This window comes from Sceloporus occidentalis, unplaced genomic scaffold (genome assembly GCF_023333645.1).
Source record: "Sceloporus occidentalis isolate IW3139 unplaced genomic scaffold, rSceOcc1.0.p SCAF_5, whole genome shotgun sequence".
Taxonomy (NCBI): domain Eukaryota; kingdom Metazoa; phylum Chordata; class Lepidosauria; order Squamata; family Phrynosomatidae; genus Sceloporus; species Sceloporus occidentalis.
The window spans coordinates 26,575,104-26,591,223 of NW_028316985.1; the positions used below are offsets into that span (position 1 = coordinate 26,575,104).

Sequence of the window (16,120 nt, forward strand, 5' to 3'; positions counted from 1 at the left end):
GCATGCTTTCCCTCACTATCCTAGATGGGGATGAGAAATTCAAAATATTGATCCTGGTAAGAGAGCTTAAAAAATCAAATCCAACTCTAGAACATTTGTTTTCAAAGCATGTGGAATATAGACAAGCAACAGCATTTTGTTGTTCCCATCTGCTACACAATTCTGTGAAATGGTTTACTGAACTCCAATACACATAGATTCACTGTGTAACTAAAGCATATAATCCCTGGTATGTAGAAAGGGTAGGCAACAAAGGCTAGACAACTTCTGGAATCTGATGATGTGTTATAACACTGGAAATATTTTAGACAGTTAGAAGCATTTTATGTTGTTGTTAGTTTTGAAATTCAAAATAATCCAAGGACTAGTCAGCTGCACCCCAAGTCCCCAGAGATTAATGTGATCACACATTTCTATGTCCTGTACATGTGGTTTTGGTTTTCCCAAAAGAGGTGGTACAAAAATTTTGCTGATTTTAGGTTGCAAGACTGAGGATTTGTTTGAATTTACTGAGCTGGGAACATTTAATAATGGAGAAGGAAACACACATACAGCACAGACCCCACTGCCACCCCCATGAAAACTCCATCATGACCAGGCATTCCACACAGATGGACTCAATTTAGTTGTGCTTGTGAGATTTTTCCTATTACCTTTTTGTGAGAGTTTAATTTTGTACGATGTCTGTGTGAATTCTGCACAGGAAAAGCACCTATATTTTCATTCTAGCCTTCCTTCAAGGATCTTGGAACAAGTTCTTGTTCTGTAGGGTAGATTAAACTGAGGGTGAGTGAATGTTGGAAGTTTATTTTTCATGTAATTCCTGCCTTTCTTCTATCTTTTCTGGAACATCCAAGATTCTTTAATTTCAGCAAGATTTCTGCCTTCATATGTTTCTAAAACACACAGTGGGGAGTTGATCCAATAACATAGTTAAGACATTAGAGGGACAAAAATTAAAATCCATACCCCTTTTGGTCCATGTCATTCCTACCAGGTCTTCATTTTCTCTTCCCTAACTAGGACTCTCACTTTGATATATGTTCATAAAATGTTAATGATGATGCTTTTGAATATGGAATTGCTTGGCTTGGTTTTCTGTTATTGTTTTCTACTAACATACAATTTGTGTGGAAATGTGTGTGGGGGTTTTTGGTGTGTTTTTGTGACAGTCTGAAATTATGTCTATGAATGCTACATTAAATTGTTGTATATGGACATATATATATATATATATATGTATATATGCATATAGATCTTTAGAAATGTAACTCTTGCATGGATAATGGGCAAATCATACTTCCAAGTCAATCTGATTATTTTATTTTATTGTTGAAAACTAACTCAAATAGGAATACTGTAAATCAATATGAGTATTAGAATAGCTTTTACTCCCCTGTCTTACATTCAGTTTATTGCTTTACTTTAACATCTAAGTGCTTTAAGAAAGCTCCAGATATTCTAGTTATAGCAAATATTCCCAGGTTTCTAGTTATAGCTAATATTATTTTACAAATTATTTTTTCTTGTTTCACTGGATTATTGAAAATATCAATTTTACACCATTATTCAGTTCAAAGAAAAACTGGAATGCTCACACTTCACATTCTGGCTGGTGATTTAAATCAGTAAAAGTGGTAAAAGCAGAAAACCATTTAAACACGCTCAGTGCCATTAATGTAAATGGGACGGGAGCCAATTTACAGCCAATGAATGGATGTCAGATATACATTGCAATTTATGTCAGGGTCCAGAGACCAAAAGGTTAGAAGAACATGTGACTGCATTCCTGAAGGCTGACAGTTTGTCTTGCATCTAATAACCAGATGCAATTAATCTCTAAACTGTCAATGGGAACCTAATCCATTGAGTCTTGAAGGCAGATGGCCAGGAGCCTATCGCCATCACTCCCTGAAACAATAGTTTCTATAAAGTAGCTAGATTCATTTCCTTAGATGTAATGAGCTTAATGGTTAATGTCAGGACTATTAATCTTGGTGACTGCTTTAGGAGCTTTTAGATCATTGGAGCAGTTTAATTATCTATTTCTGCAAAAAGCTAAGCAATTATGAAATTCCAAACAAGAAACATATCAAGTATTCAACTGACTTCTTTTAAAAACAAAACATCCAGAATTTTGAATAATAAACTTCACTAGACTGGGATGAAAATACATTCCCTAGTTATAGATTTGTCTAAAGGAAATAAAAATTCAAAGCCCATTATCCATTCAGGAACAATCATTTCATCTTAAGGACAGAGTATTGTTTGCTCAAGGATTTGTTCTTCAGTTAAACAAGGTAAATGAAGAGACTGGAGCAGTATTTCTTGCAGTGGGTTGAAAATCAGGACACATCAATCCTCATTCTCAACATCTGCTTAAAGATTAGGGGCAAATTCTTGTCTTCAGCTACTGGTGCATGTGCATCCCTCTCACTGCAAATGGGAGGTGCTGCCCTGGCTAGGATGGCCAATGTCTTGAAATGAGAATCTGTCCCCTTACTGTGTGTCAGCTTTTGGATATGTTTGCAATTATATCTGATCTGTGAGAAGGTGGAATCTCACCGACAGAGCAGTCAGTATTTTGAAGTACGTAACCTTTGTTACTTGTTAGCATGAAAAGGCTAAATAAAATACTATATCATAAAACGACACCAATAAACAGTACTTATCTCTCATAATTGCTAAAATATTTTCCCTTAAGATAATGGTAACAGTGAAAAAAATATTTTAAACAAAAAGACTAAAAATGAAAATGAAAAAGTTTATGTTTAAAATTAAAAATAAAATGAAAGCACATAGAAAAGTTTCCATCTTTTTAAATAGCGAAAGATACTTATGTGGATGAATTTTAAAAACCATCTCTTTTCAGTGTTTTATTATCATTAATGTCTAGCCCTCCAGAATGAAATTCAGTTTAGTTAAAAAAATTGATTCACGCTCAGCATTTATTTTCACATATTAAAATCATCATAGGCAGCTTAAATACTCTAAATGCACCAGATTCCATCTGTTCTCAGAAGCTAAGTAGAATCAACCCTGGTTAGTACTTGGATGGGAGATTGCCAATGAATACATGGTAGACTACATTTCAGAGGAAGGAACTGGCAAAACCACCTCTCAGTAGTCTTTGCCCAAGAATACCCTATGAAATTAATGGGGTCACCATAAGCTGAAAGATGACTTGAAGGCACACATACATCACTATAAGAGTAGAAACTGTTTTCACATTATCAATGCCAGTTCTGAATATACATTCACATCTTGGGATAACCCATTTATTTGAGAACTGTACCTTTTTTACAGTAATCTTGACAACCTGCTCATGTGAAAATGACATCAGGATGTTGTTGCTGCTGCTGCTGCTGCTATATGCCCAGTAATTTTTTTACTTATGGCGACCCTAACGCAAACCTATCATGGAGTTTTCTGGGCAAGATTTTCTCAAAGAAGGTCTGCCATTGCCTTCCTCTGAGGTGGAGAGAGTGTAACTTGCCCAAGGTCACCAAGTGGGTTTTTGTGATCAAGCATAAAAACTCACTTGAAACCTGGTCTCCAGAACCATAGTCCAATGCTCAAACCACTACACCATGTTGGCCCTCCCATGATGACTTTACCACAATTACTACAATTATTAAAATCATGAGAGTGTCTCATTTCCTGGTGGCTTCACCTCAGGGCCATTTTCTCTTTACTCCAGTATGACTTTTCAACTCCACTACAGTGAAACCACACAGGGAGGATAACCCTAAAGGGTCAAGAAGACTTAGGGCCAAAACAGACTGGCAAAAAAAACCACCAGCTTTTGGGTGGCATGGGATGTGGTGTAGGCACTGATACTGCACCCAAGCCAGAGTCATGCCACCCTGCTGACTACATACCGGGCGGCATCATGGCACTTCTGCAGCACAGAGTTTACACACTCTGTGCTGCTGAAATGCCGAAAAACCACTGCTACAGCAGAAAGGGCACCTTTTTCCCACCCGCTTCTTTTTGGGTTGGAAAAATGCCAGATCAGGGCTGTGGGGTGCAGTTGCCACATCCCTAATCTGGCGCTCAAAGGAGTGGCGTAGAGCCACCTCTTTATGGCCATCTGTTTCGGCCCTTACTTATCTTCATGGCCACATTTCTGGCAACACTCAAAAAATTATCTGGCAAGCAGGACTCATGCTGAACCCGGCCACCTTCTATATGTATGTTATCATTAACATACAAAATCTATATTGTGCTGGGGAGAAAGCAGTGCAATAATTGCTCTGTGGCAGAGGCTTTGACATCTTCAAAACATCTGTATACTACTATATAATGAACACCAAAGTTGTAAAAAAGTTAACTGAAGCCCCTTTAAGAATCTGTGTTATACTTTAATTCTAAATTCCTCCAGATGACCCCCAGACCTAGAGCTTGATCAAATAGTCAATTTCCAGTTAACCCCATACTTGTTAAAAAACGATATTTTCAAAGGACAACTCACCATTTTCTTTCCATTTGTCGATCCCCACATATGAAAAACAAACAGTAGCTTGCTGTAGAGTTCCAGTTTTTTTCCTGTGAAATCTCACAGGTTTGAATTCAAGACTAACTCAAGATATATAATATGTGATCAAGCGAAGATATGGGGTAAGTAGGCATCCTACTACTCTTCCCTTCTTTTGTAAGGATATTTGATTGTAGATGCAACTTAAGTAGATCAGACTCATCCTTAAGCCCTTGATATGAAATGAGGTTTTGTTAAAACATTTCAAACTTAGCTATCCTTAGATCTGATTTTCCATTTGTCTGCTTTATAATACAGAAATATATCATTAATGTGGGCTGCACCCCTTCTTTTCCTTCTTTCAATTTCTTTCCCTCACTCCTCAATCTTCATAATTAGGGAAGTTAAACAAGAGCCTGAAGAACCTGAGATAGATGTGTGGGAGCTTCTGAAGAATTCAAATCCCAATGACTATGAGAAAATTGCCTTTCAGTATGGAATCACTGATCTGAGGGGCATGCTGAAACGTCTGAAGCGCACTCGTAGGGAAGAAAAGAAAAGTGCAGGTATGGAACATAAGGAGAAGATTCTTTACTATAATACATAGATATAGATTGGCCTCCTCTAGTAACTGAGACAGGCAGGTATTTTTCAGAGATGAGAGTGATGTCAACTAGGAAAGTATTAGTACAGTACTTGTAGAGAAATCAGACAAGGCCAGCCATCTGGTCTGGACAATTTAATTGATCCTGGTCAACTCAGTTGACACTTGGCCAATTCAGTTCACAACTGTGGCCAATAAAATTGACAACTAACTAGACAAGTCCATTCCTTTTTATAGACAGAGACAAAAAAGTAGGATATACAGGATGGTTGGTTAATCATATCATGACTGGTTAACCATCTGTGCCTCGACCTTTGAATTTGTGTACTGGTAATAGTTAACTATAGAATTTACTAGAGGAAGAGGCAGATTATCTTTTATTTCTAACTGGTAGGAGATTCTCCCAGTTTAAGCCAAAAGACAAACCCTTCCATGTTTGCATGGATGTGGGTTATGTCTGTCAGCACAAATGGAAAAATTCCTCTATAATTCCCCTATGGTTAGAGAAGAGGATACACTAAATTCTGAGGCTTCCTTTTTCTGTCCCAGTGCTTGGTTTAGAGGAAGAGGGGAATAGACCCTTACTTCCTCAGTGCTTGATTGCCAGAGTCCCTTTAAGAGAACAAATAGACAAAGTCAAAAATTGGAAAAGTAAATCTGATCCAGCTTCTTGTTCTACCCATAGCAATGGTATGAATGGAGATTAGAAAATGAAGGCACAATGGAAAATGTTGGGGAATGAATGGGAATTCCATATAAAATTGAAATGGCCTTAAACTAATTATTTTAATATCAATGCAAACAAATCAAAGTCCTTATCTCTAATGATGTTCCATGGAGTTACACATGAATGAACTTTTAAAAATAATTTCTTCCTGATCTTCTTTTTAATTATTTATATTTATTTTATTCCTGACAATATAACTTTTAAAATATCTTAAACACACTGTTAAAGAAATTACTGATTATCCCACTTTTGAAACCATTGTGGAGTTTCATGCCCATGTCTTTATTTCTAATTGTTTTCTGACTCTCCTTCTCTGTCCCCAAATATCTTCAACCTACAGCTTTTGCTAAGATTTTGGATCCTGCATATCAAGTGGATAAAGGAGGTAGAGTAAGGTTTGTGGTGGAGCTGGCTGATCCAACTGTTGAACTCAAGTGGTATAAAAATGGTCAAGAAATACGACCAAGTGGAAAGTAAGTAATTTGGTGTGCATGCATGTGCACTCATATGGTTGTTTCAGTCCAAAGGTCAAATTCAGTTTCAGAAAAGCTCTTAGTAGCTGGTGGGTGGGATCAAAGGCAAATGGGTAGAAACAAAAATATAAGCATATTTTCACTTCAAGATCTTTCCACAGAGTAACAAAGAGCCTTATCATATGACAAAAGAAAGCCAAGAAAAGAAGAGGCTTTCACCTTGCCTCTCTGCATGCTGCTGTAGCACTTCCGTTCTCCTTCCTGAGGGAGTTGGTCATAAAAGCATGCCTTTTGCCAAACAGATTTTGCCAGCATGACAAAAGACACAGTTTTACAAACATCTCCTTCAAGAAGAGAATGGAAGTGCTTCAACAACGTGCAGAGAGGCTAGAAGAGAGGCTTTCTTTTTTCATGCAATAATAAGCTTTATTTAACCTTGCAGAATTTGGGTGGAAGAGAAGACATAAAAAATCTGAGAAACTGCCAAACAGTGGTGTCATGGAAAGAAGCTGTGGCCATCTGAGTGAGGTGTATCTGGACCAATCTTTGTATTCAGACTTTTTTATTTATTAATTTATTTGATTTATATCCTATGTTTCCTCCAGTAAGTTTAAGGTAGCATACATTTCTATGCACAGCCACAATGTGAGAGATCAGACTAAGGCCGGGACAGACAAGCCAAAAGCGGTGTGCCACAGCCAATACTAGGGTTCCAGGGTGCGCAGCATCCGCACACTCTGGAACCCTAGCATGTGATGGCTGCAGCATTATGGCAGCATCCCATCCACATGGGTGCCACCATGATGACATAAGTGATGTGCACCGTACAGATGTTGCTGCACGTCACTTACGTCATGAGTGTGCCAATGGCACACTCCTGACATCTGCACGGTGTCAGAAAAAGAACCTGGGTTTTCTGGGTTCTTTTTGGGCTGGAGGGATGCCACACAGTTTAGCTGCTGTGGCCTCCCTCTGGGGGAAAACCAGATGCCTTCAGCCTGCCCTGATGGTGAGGTATATACCGGGCCTAAGAGACTGTGACTGACAGACATTATGATTGTCCCAGGTTTATTTATGGCTTGGTGGTGACTGGAACCTGCAAGCTAACTACCATCATGCTGCCTCTCTGGCATCTCTGGTGTCCATATGGTCATAATCACCAATTGTCCTAATTTGGCAAGGACAATCCCAGATAATTCTCTGTCATCCTGCTTCTTCAGGTGCTTTTCAAATGCCCCAGTTTCTCTCTCTTCTTCCCACTGCCCCCCTTTGTCCTTAGCTTATTTCAATGGCTGCAGACTGAATTAGAAGTGTAAAAGTTGTCTGCACTCAGCTCAGCAGGGGACGGGGAGAAGAATGCCCTTCCCAGTAGTCTCAGTAGCTTGTGTGTTTTTCATTAATAACTTTTGCCATCCTGACAACCCTATTGTCCCAGTTTTCATCTGTGAAGTGTTGATGTGTATGTATGCTGGGGGGGACATTATGTCTGTCTTATTTGTACACTTCTAGAGATATGTGGTTGCCAACTTTGGAGATTAATGGACTAAATGTACATTGCCCTGGTGGCACAGTGCTTAAATGCCTGTACTGCAGCCACTCACTCACAAACCACAAGGTTGTGAGTTCAATACTAGCCAGGGTCTCAGGCTGACTCAGGCTTGCATCCTTCCAAGGTCCGTAAAATGAGTAAAATTGTTGGGGGCAATTAGCTTACACTTTGTAAACCGCTTAGGAGTGCTTAAGTGCACTGATAAGCGATATAAACATGTACTTGCTATTGCAGATCCAACATAAACAGGTTCATGTGATATTAAACCTTTCAACTCTAGATTTTTCATTCATGTCTAACAGGGATAGTATAGTTGTAATATCCATGCACTGAGCAGAGACTTGGAATAAGGCATTAGCTAGCCTGAAATAGCTTCTACATGTGTGTAGGGCAAGTCCAACAGCCATTCCTCCTGAGACACACAACATTTTCTTTGAAGAGAAGCTGTTTGTGTCACATAGCTTATAATAAATAATAATAAAAAATATTTATTTGTATCCCACCTCTCCCTTTTTGTCCTTTGTCTTCTAAGTTAGCCTATAGTGTAATGGATAACAAAGGCAGGGTATAGATAAGCACAAGGTGCTGGCCTGTGGGTGGAGTCATGGCGGAGTGTCAGCACGCTTGGTGACATGATTCTGCCCATGATGCCGCAAGTGATTCTAGTTGGCGCACAGCATCATGGCATGGCCCTAGTGTTTCATCTGGCTGATACAGCACCAAAAGGGTATTGCAAAGCCGCACTGCTGTAGCTGTGATGCCCTTTAGAGGGTGCAAAAAGGAGCTGGTTTTTCCAGCTCCTTTTTGTGCTCCCTAGAGGCCAGATCGGTGCCGCAGCACTGATCCAGCCATTAAAGGGGTGGCTGGATAATGCCCGTATGTCAAGCCCCAAAGTTCCATTGGTACTCTGGCAGTAAGAAGGGGGCGGATGCCATCTTTGCTTTAGGGAGCACACTATATTAGTGACCCTAACCCTGGCTAGAGGACTTCCAAGGTCCCTTCCAGCTCTTAAGTTCTGTAATACAGAAGTAGACAAATGTTGGCTCAGAGGCAATACATGCCTCTCCAGGTGCCCCAATATGCCCCCCATATACAAAATTATTTTCAGGTCACTTCTGGTTTTGAAAAAAGGTCCTTCACTCTAAACAGCTGCAGAGAATTTGGCTAAATTTCTCTCATAGCCCCAAGAAGATGTGAAGGGCCCTCTCTGGAACTAAATTAATATAAAATTGAAGGTCTTCACAGAAAGTGCATTGCTCCCAGGACCAGTGGGTGTAGACATCAGGAGGTTGCCCACTTGTTCCCCAAGACCATTTCTGTCTCCTCATTTCACTCCATTTTAGTAATAAAGACTGACCATGGAAAGGAACACTTGAATGAAACCTTTCATTAAAAAGGAAAGAAAGTAGGAAATAACTCAGAGCCTCACATAGCAGCCTAGGGAAGTGATTGGAAGAGGGGTAATGGTTTGTTTTGTGCCTTGTCAGAAGACCAGTAGTCTTGAATTTAAGAAAGATGTCAAAGAATAAATTAATACTTTACTGAAGTTATCAGAGCCTATCTGATCTTGGAAGCTAAGCAGGGTAAGGCCTGGTTAGTAGTTGGATGGGCGAAAGCCAAGGAATACAAGGTGTTGCAGGCTATATTTCAGAGGAAAGAACTGGCAAAGCCACCTCACACACTGGCTCTGATAAACATCTTCTACCTGAGGACCAATGGTATTCTGGGAGCACTACCAAGAGCACAGATTGTGTCTGTGACCATGGACTGCTTTACCAAGCCCTGTATATATAGTCTCCAAGAAGCCAGCTGAATTGAATGCACCACCTTGTGTCTTTCAGGCCATTGAGCAGCTGTTAGATGTTAATGAGCTTTGGTCATTACTGACCTGAAACAAATGTGAACCAGTGACCTCAAGGTGAAAGGCGCCATATCCCATTACCTATCCCTTGAGCCAACTGGCCTACCAGTAATGTTGGCTCCTTTACCCCAGCTATTATTGTACTTTTAAAAAAATGTCAAGAGTGCTGGAACGAAACCTAGGCTCCCATTACAGGTTATTTCTATCTCCACTGATCTAGGGTTTCAGGGGTCTATTCAGACCTCTTTATGTTTACATTTGCAATATGTGTCCCCCGCTCCCACTGAGAAATGATGTATTCTGGCAGTTTTAAGGCCAAACTGGACATGACGCTAAATGCATGCTTATATTAAACTGCGAGATGGAGTGTGATTATGCAGAAAATATCTGCTGGGGAAAGAAGTTGATGTTGTTTCGTTTGTTCATTCATGTACAAACATTTATGAATTGCTAATATTAAATGTTTCCATGTGTTACATTAAAAAAACAGAATTTTTAAAAACCCATAAAATGCCATATAATTATCAGGATTGTAGTAGAGCAGAGACTGATATTTGCTTTACAAGGAATCCCTTCCATTAGCACCAGAAGAGAAATTTTATTTAGAAGAGAAAAGGCTATATTCTCACTGTCTACCTCTCAAAACCCTCATCTACTCACATTTGCATTATTAAAAAATCTCCTAAATGAAAGGAAATAGTTAAACAAGTGTTTTTAAGATATTTTGTTACCTAGAATGTTGCTAGGTATACATCAGCTTGTAATTTCATTTTTTTTTATTGCCATTTTTCAACAGATACATTTTTGAGCACAAAGGTAATGAGAGAATCTTATTTATCAACAACTGCTCGCTGACAGATGATGCCCGTTACCACGTCACTGCTGGTGATGAGAAATGCTCTACAGAACTATTTGTAAGAGGTAAATAATGTTGGTGTTTTTATTTAAATGCTTCCATTAGTTTCTCTGCTAAAACGGTATGACTTCATTGATATATTAACCATATTGTAATATGTAATTATGGCCCTTTGGGGGGGCTTTAAATGGGTGGGAGCAACAATTTGCCACCTTGGGTCGTATAAATGAAAGGCAACATATAAATTAAATAAAAATAAATTCAAGTATGAAAATGGATGAAATATGCCATCTACATTTTCTATGGCTTAGCCGCTTATTAATTGAAAGTATATATAGATCATATTAATAGCAGGAATAGCAATGCCAGTTTAGTAAAGAGTCTTTGATTCTTAATTAAGTGTATAATAGACAATCTTCCTGCTTTCCATTTTTTAGTCACAGCTGTTGATAAGATGTACCCTTCTGTCATCATGAGGGTGGAAATACTTGAGGGCCCAGCAGGATGGCAGAATGGTGGAGACAATGCAGATACTTCCATCAGCACTGCAGGGTGAACAAGGTGGCAGCTTTGCTATCCCTTCTGTGACCCAAAGAGGATTAGATGTTTGTTGTTATTTGATATAAAGGATGTGGAATCAAGGACCTGGGAGGAATATAGGTGCTCTTATTGTCATTGCATACCTTCAAGTCATTTCTAATTTACTGTGATGATTCTAAAACAAACCTATCATTGAGTTTTCTTGGCAAAATTTGTTTGGATAGTTCAGGGGCATAGTTGCCATTTATCTTCCTCTGGAAGGTCCAAGATCACTCAGTGGTTTTCAATGATCAAGTAAGATTTGCTCTGTGGTCTCCTGGAGTCCTAAACCACCACTCAAGCTACTATGTCATGTTGGCTCCTAGATGCTCCTAGAGGAAAAAATGAAAACATTTGGGGAAAAGATGGGGTGGTGCTATCAGTCATTTTGCTATATTTTCAGGTGTATTTGGCTTGTCACACCTTCGTTTAGTGGCCGGGGGGGGGGGGGGAACAGGAAGTGGCCAGGGGAAGAAATAATATAATTTTCTAATTTGAAATAAACAAATAAAGAAAAAAGGCTTACAGAAGTCTAGAAATGGTGCAGGAAGGGATGGAAAAACATTTAAATGTGGCAAGATGCCCACTAGTAACTTTCCCTCTGAATTTTGAGGGTGTCATTAGCTAGTTAAATTTCTAAAAACCCTAATTATTCCTCTAGATCCTTTGAAAATCTAATGCAGCTCCCCAGCCCCTGGTACTTTAGCTTCTGGGTGCAGTACAAGGTGTTGGTTATTACCTTTAAAGCCCTACATGGCTCGGGTGCGAGTTACTTGCGGGAGCGCTTCTCCCTACATAATCTGCCCCGCACTCTCAGAACATCTGGGAAGTTCTTACTAGAATATTATAATACCAGGTTAATGACAACTTCACATAAAGCATTCCCTGCCACGGCCCCAAGATTATGGATTAACCTACCGGAAGAGATCTGTCTCATTACTACCTTAGAGGCCTTTAAGAAGGCACTCAAAACTGATCTCTTCCGGTGGGTTTATCCACTGAATTCCATATAAAAAGGTTATGACGACTGCTCTTCCTTGACTCTGATTGTTGGCTAATGGACGAATTGTAATTTTTAGAGAACTAATAGGAATTCTTGGTAAATTCAGTGTTAGTATTTTATTGTTGTATTGATTGTAAATTGTACTAAGTGTATTTTAAGGTTGTAATCCCACCTCGATCCGTGGGAGAGGCAGGAGGTATAAATAAACTATATTATTATTATTATTATTATTATTATTATTATTATTTGGCCACTTTATGGCAGCTTTTATGAATTAACTATTGTGACTTCTATCCTTAGAGCCTCCAGTATTAGTGACAAAAGGTCTGGAAGATACCAATGCTTATATTGGTGACAAAATTGAATTAAGTGTTGAAGTTTCTGAAGATGATGCAAATGTGAAATGGTATGTTCTCGTTTTTGTACCCAAAACTTTTGTTTGGATTTGTCCATCATTAACTTTAGTTCGACTGAGATTATATTGGTGCTAAATAGTGTGAGGTCACACTATGGAAACATCACCAGTGGCCTCATTTGCTGTGGGATTCTGGGAGTGGTTGCCCAAAAAACTAACATTTTCCAGTTCTGCTGAGGGATGCTGGTGCAATCCTGGGCAGTATTTATGTCTAAGCGGCTACAAACCAGACTTAAAGAAACAGAAAGCAGGGTAAGTGTTAATATTTCAGAAGGCAGCAGACCTTTCGTAAAGGGGTAAAAGCAATCTAATTCTAGCATAATTTGGGGACAGATGAGATTAACTAATTCAAAATATTCTAAAAGATATGTATGGCAATTGAACAGTTTTTGGCATACCTAGATGTGAACAGTGATACTAACATGAACATGGAGTTGTGGACAAGCAAGCAATCCCTGGCATTGGAGAAATCGCTGTTTTCCTTGTTCAATAAAGTCTAAAGAATGTGATTCACAGAGTTTATGACCATGCTCACATTGTGCTTCTAAGCACAAAGAGAAATGTATTTAGAAAAATCATACTGAAAGCTCATGAAAAATATGTTTAAGAAGTAACACCTTAATACCAATCATGCCTAGGGTATCCTATTATAAATAGTAATATGGCCACTATGTTATGTATATATCAATATCCCGCACAAGGATGGACTACAAGCTGTCTAGAACATCATTCCAGATGGAGCCTTAGTAGGCCAAGCCACCGAGGTCATCCACTTTGTTCTCATACACAGCTACTTCACTTTTAGCAATAACATATACCTTCAAGATAATGGTACTGTCATAGGCAAACACATGGCACCACAATATTCCAACATCTTGACTGATCTGGAACAATGTTCCCTTTACTTCTGCACCCAGAAAACCCACTTCTACCTGAGATACATTGATGTTATCTTCATAATTTGGGCTCATGGAGAAGGCTAAGTTAAGACTTTCCGCCAGAATTTCAACTACTTCCTCCATACCATCAATCTCGGCCTGGAACTATATACAAAACAAGTTTACTTTCTGGATACCACTGTACAGCTACACAATGGCCAACTAAACAACACAATATATTGCAAACCAACTGAACACTACAGGTACTTACATGCCTCCAGTTTCCACTCTTAACACACTATCAGATCTATAGTTTACAGAAAAGCCCTCCAATACAACTGTATTTGCTCAGATCCACAAGACAGGGACACTAAACTTACAGAATTACAACCAAGCATTCCTCAGGCTACAGTACAGTCTACAAAAGCTTATGCTATCAGCTTCTTCCTTTCTCTGAGGCCTGAAACAGATGGGTCCAAAGCAGTAATGCAAAGCTGCACTGGCATCATTTGCACCGGGACCATGGCAACCCCATGCGACCAGTCCCAATCCGGGCCGCTGCCACCGTCCTGAACTGAGCCACCAAAAAGAGCGGATTCTATGAGCTCCTTCTTGTTCCGGTTCTTTTTTGTTGGCGCAACCTTGGCGCAGCTTCAGCTGAATTCAGTGTGTGTCGTGTAAATGGCATGCCCCCAATGTGGCCTGAAGCTGCATCATTTTGCCCATGTGTTTTGGGCCTCAGTTAGTCTGAAAGGTCCTGCAAGATCCCCTTCCATACTGATCCAGACTAACAGAGCTATGTCTTTGAATTCTGTGTTATGATTTGTCTGTGATTATTCCAAGTGTTAGCAAAATGACCACGGCTGTACTTATCAATTAGCTAATCACTAGTTGTTGCCTGTCTAGGGCTGTAAAATAAGAAGTTGGCTTTATATTTCCCTATGAAAATATAAATTTCACATAATAATAATATAATAATAAAATTTTATTTCTATACCGCTGTTCCAAGGATCACAGCGGTGTACAACAAGGATAAAAACAGGTAAAACCATCACAATCCCATACCCCAACAGTATTACAAAATACAATAAAAACAATTACAGACAACAAACAACCATACAAGTGGTTGTGTAGAATGGAATACAGCAAAACATTGAGAGGGGGAAAAGCATAACAACGAGGCTCACGGGGGGAAAGCCTGGCAGAATAAATAAGTTTTCAAGTTCTTCTTAAAGATATCAAAGGAGGTGGAAGTACAGAGCTCATTGGGGAGGGAGTTCCAGAGCTGTGGGGCTGCAACAGAAAAGGCCCTCCGAGATTAAACATATCTAGCGTCTGGAACTCTTAAAAGATGTCTCTCACCCGATCTGAGAGTGCGGGGCGGATTATATGGGGAGAGGTGGTCCTCCAAGTACCCTGGGCCCAAGCCATTTAGGGCTTTATAGGTGATAACCAACACCTTGTATTCGGCCCGGAAGTGAATAGGCAGCCAATGAAGATCTTTTAGGACTGGTGTTATATGGCTGGCTCTGGAACATCCAGTAACCAGCCTAGCAGCCATATTCTGCACTAATTGAAGCTTCCAGGTCTGGTACAAGGGTTGCCCCATGTAAAGCGCGTTACAGAAATCTAATCGAGAGGTTACCAGAGCATGTACAATGGTTTCAAGGTCCCCCCGGCCAAGGAAGGGTCACAGTTGGCGTATCAGCCGAAGCTGATAACAGGTGCTCCTGACCGTTGCATCCACCTGAGCAGTAAGGTGGAGCGACGAGTCCAGAAGCACCCCCAAACTGCGAACAGAGTCCTTCACAGGAAGCGTGACCCTGTTTAGGACTGGTGAAACAATTTCCTTACCTGGACCAGGAGAGCCAGTCACCAGTACTTCCGTTTTCTCTGGATTCAGGCTGAGTCTGTTTTCCCTCATCCAGCCCATTACCGACTCCAAGCAAGCATTAAGAGGAGAGATGCCATCCCTAGTTACTGCATCAGTCGGAGACACAGAGAAGACTATTTGGGTGTCATCAGCGTATCGATAACACCGCGCCCCGTGTCTCCGGATGATCTCTCCCAGTGGCTTCATGTAAATGTTAAATAGCATAGGGGACAAAATCGCTCCCTGAGGGACACCAGATGTAAGGGCCCTCTTATCGGAGTGACAGTCCCCCAGCTCCACCATCTGAGATCTGCCTGAGAGGTAGGAATGGAACCACTGCAGAGCAGAGCCCCCGATACCCAACTCCCTCAGGTGACCCAGAAGGATACCATGGTCGATGGTATAGAAGGCCGCTGAGATGTCCAAGAGCACTAACAGGGACACGCTCCCCCTGTCCACGCCTAGACGGAGATCATCAACTAAGGCGACCATGGCAGTCTCAACTCCATAGCCCGCCTAGAAGCCGGTTTGAAATGGGTCCAGATAATCCGTCCCATCCAAGACCCTCTGAAGCTGAAAGGCAACTGCCCTCTCGATCACCTTCCCTAAAAATGGCAGCAGCGAGACAGGCCGATAACATTTCCTAAGACTGCCAAAGGGATACATTGCAAGGGCACATACAACTGTTGCATACATCACTTTTAGTCAATGGGGAAATTAATATAAAATGTATTATGTTCTTGAACTCCTTCAAGTCATTTCTGACTTATGACAATCCTAAAATGAACCTACCATGGGGTTGTTGTTGGGTGTTTGTTAGTTTGT

The 16,120-nt window shown here is 40.2% G+C and overlaps 1 protein-coding gene across 8 annotated transcripts in view; it reads left to right on the forward strand.

Moving 5' to 3' along the window:
• The window catches only part of MYBPC1 (myosin binding protein C1), a 113,277-nt gene that overhangs the window by 54,824 nt on the left and 42,333 nt on the right, over positions 1 to 16,120 (forward strand). For all 8 annotated transcript variants that reach the window (XM_089527944.1, XM_089527940.1, XM_089527945.1 and 5 more), the window contains 4 exons: positions 4,877 to 5,043; positions 6,149 to 6,281; positions 10,488 to 10,612; positions 12,430 to 12,535. In XM_089527944.1, the coding sequence (XP_089384070.1) occupies positions 4,877 to 5,043; positions 6,149 to 6,281; positions 10,488 to 10,612; positions 12,430 to 12,535 (531 nt within the window). The remainder of the gene's footprint in view (positions 1 to 4,876; positions 5,044 to 6,148; positions 6,282 to 10,487; positions 10,613 to 12,429; positions 12,536 to 16,120) is intronic.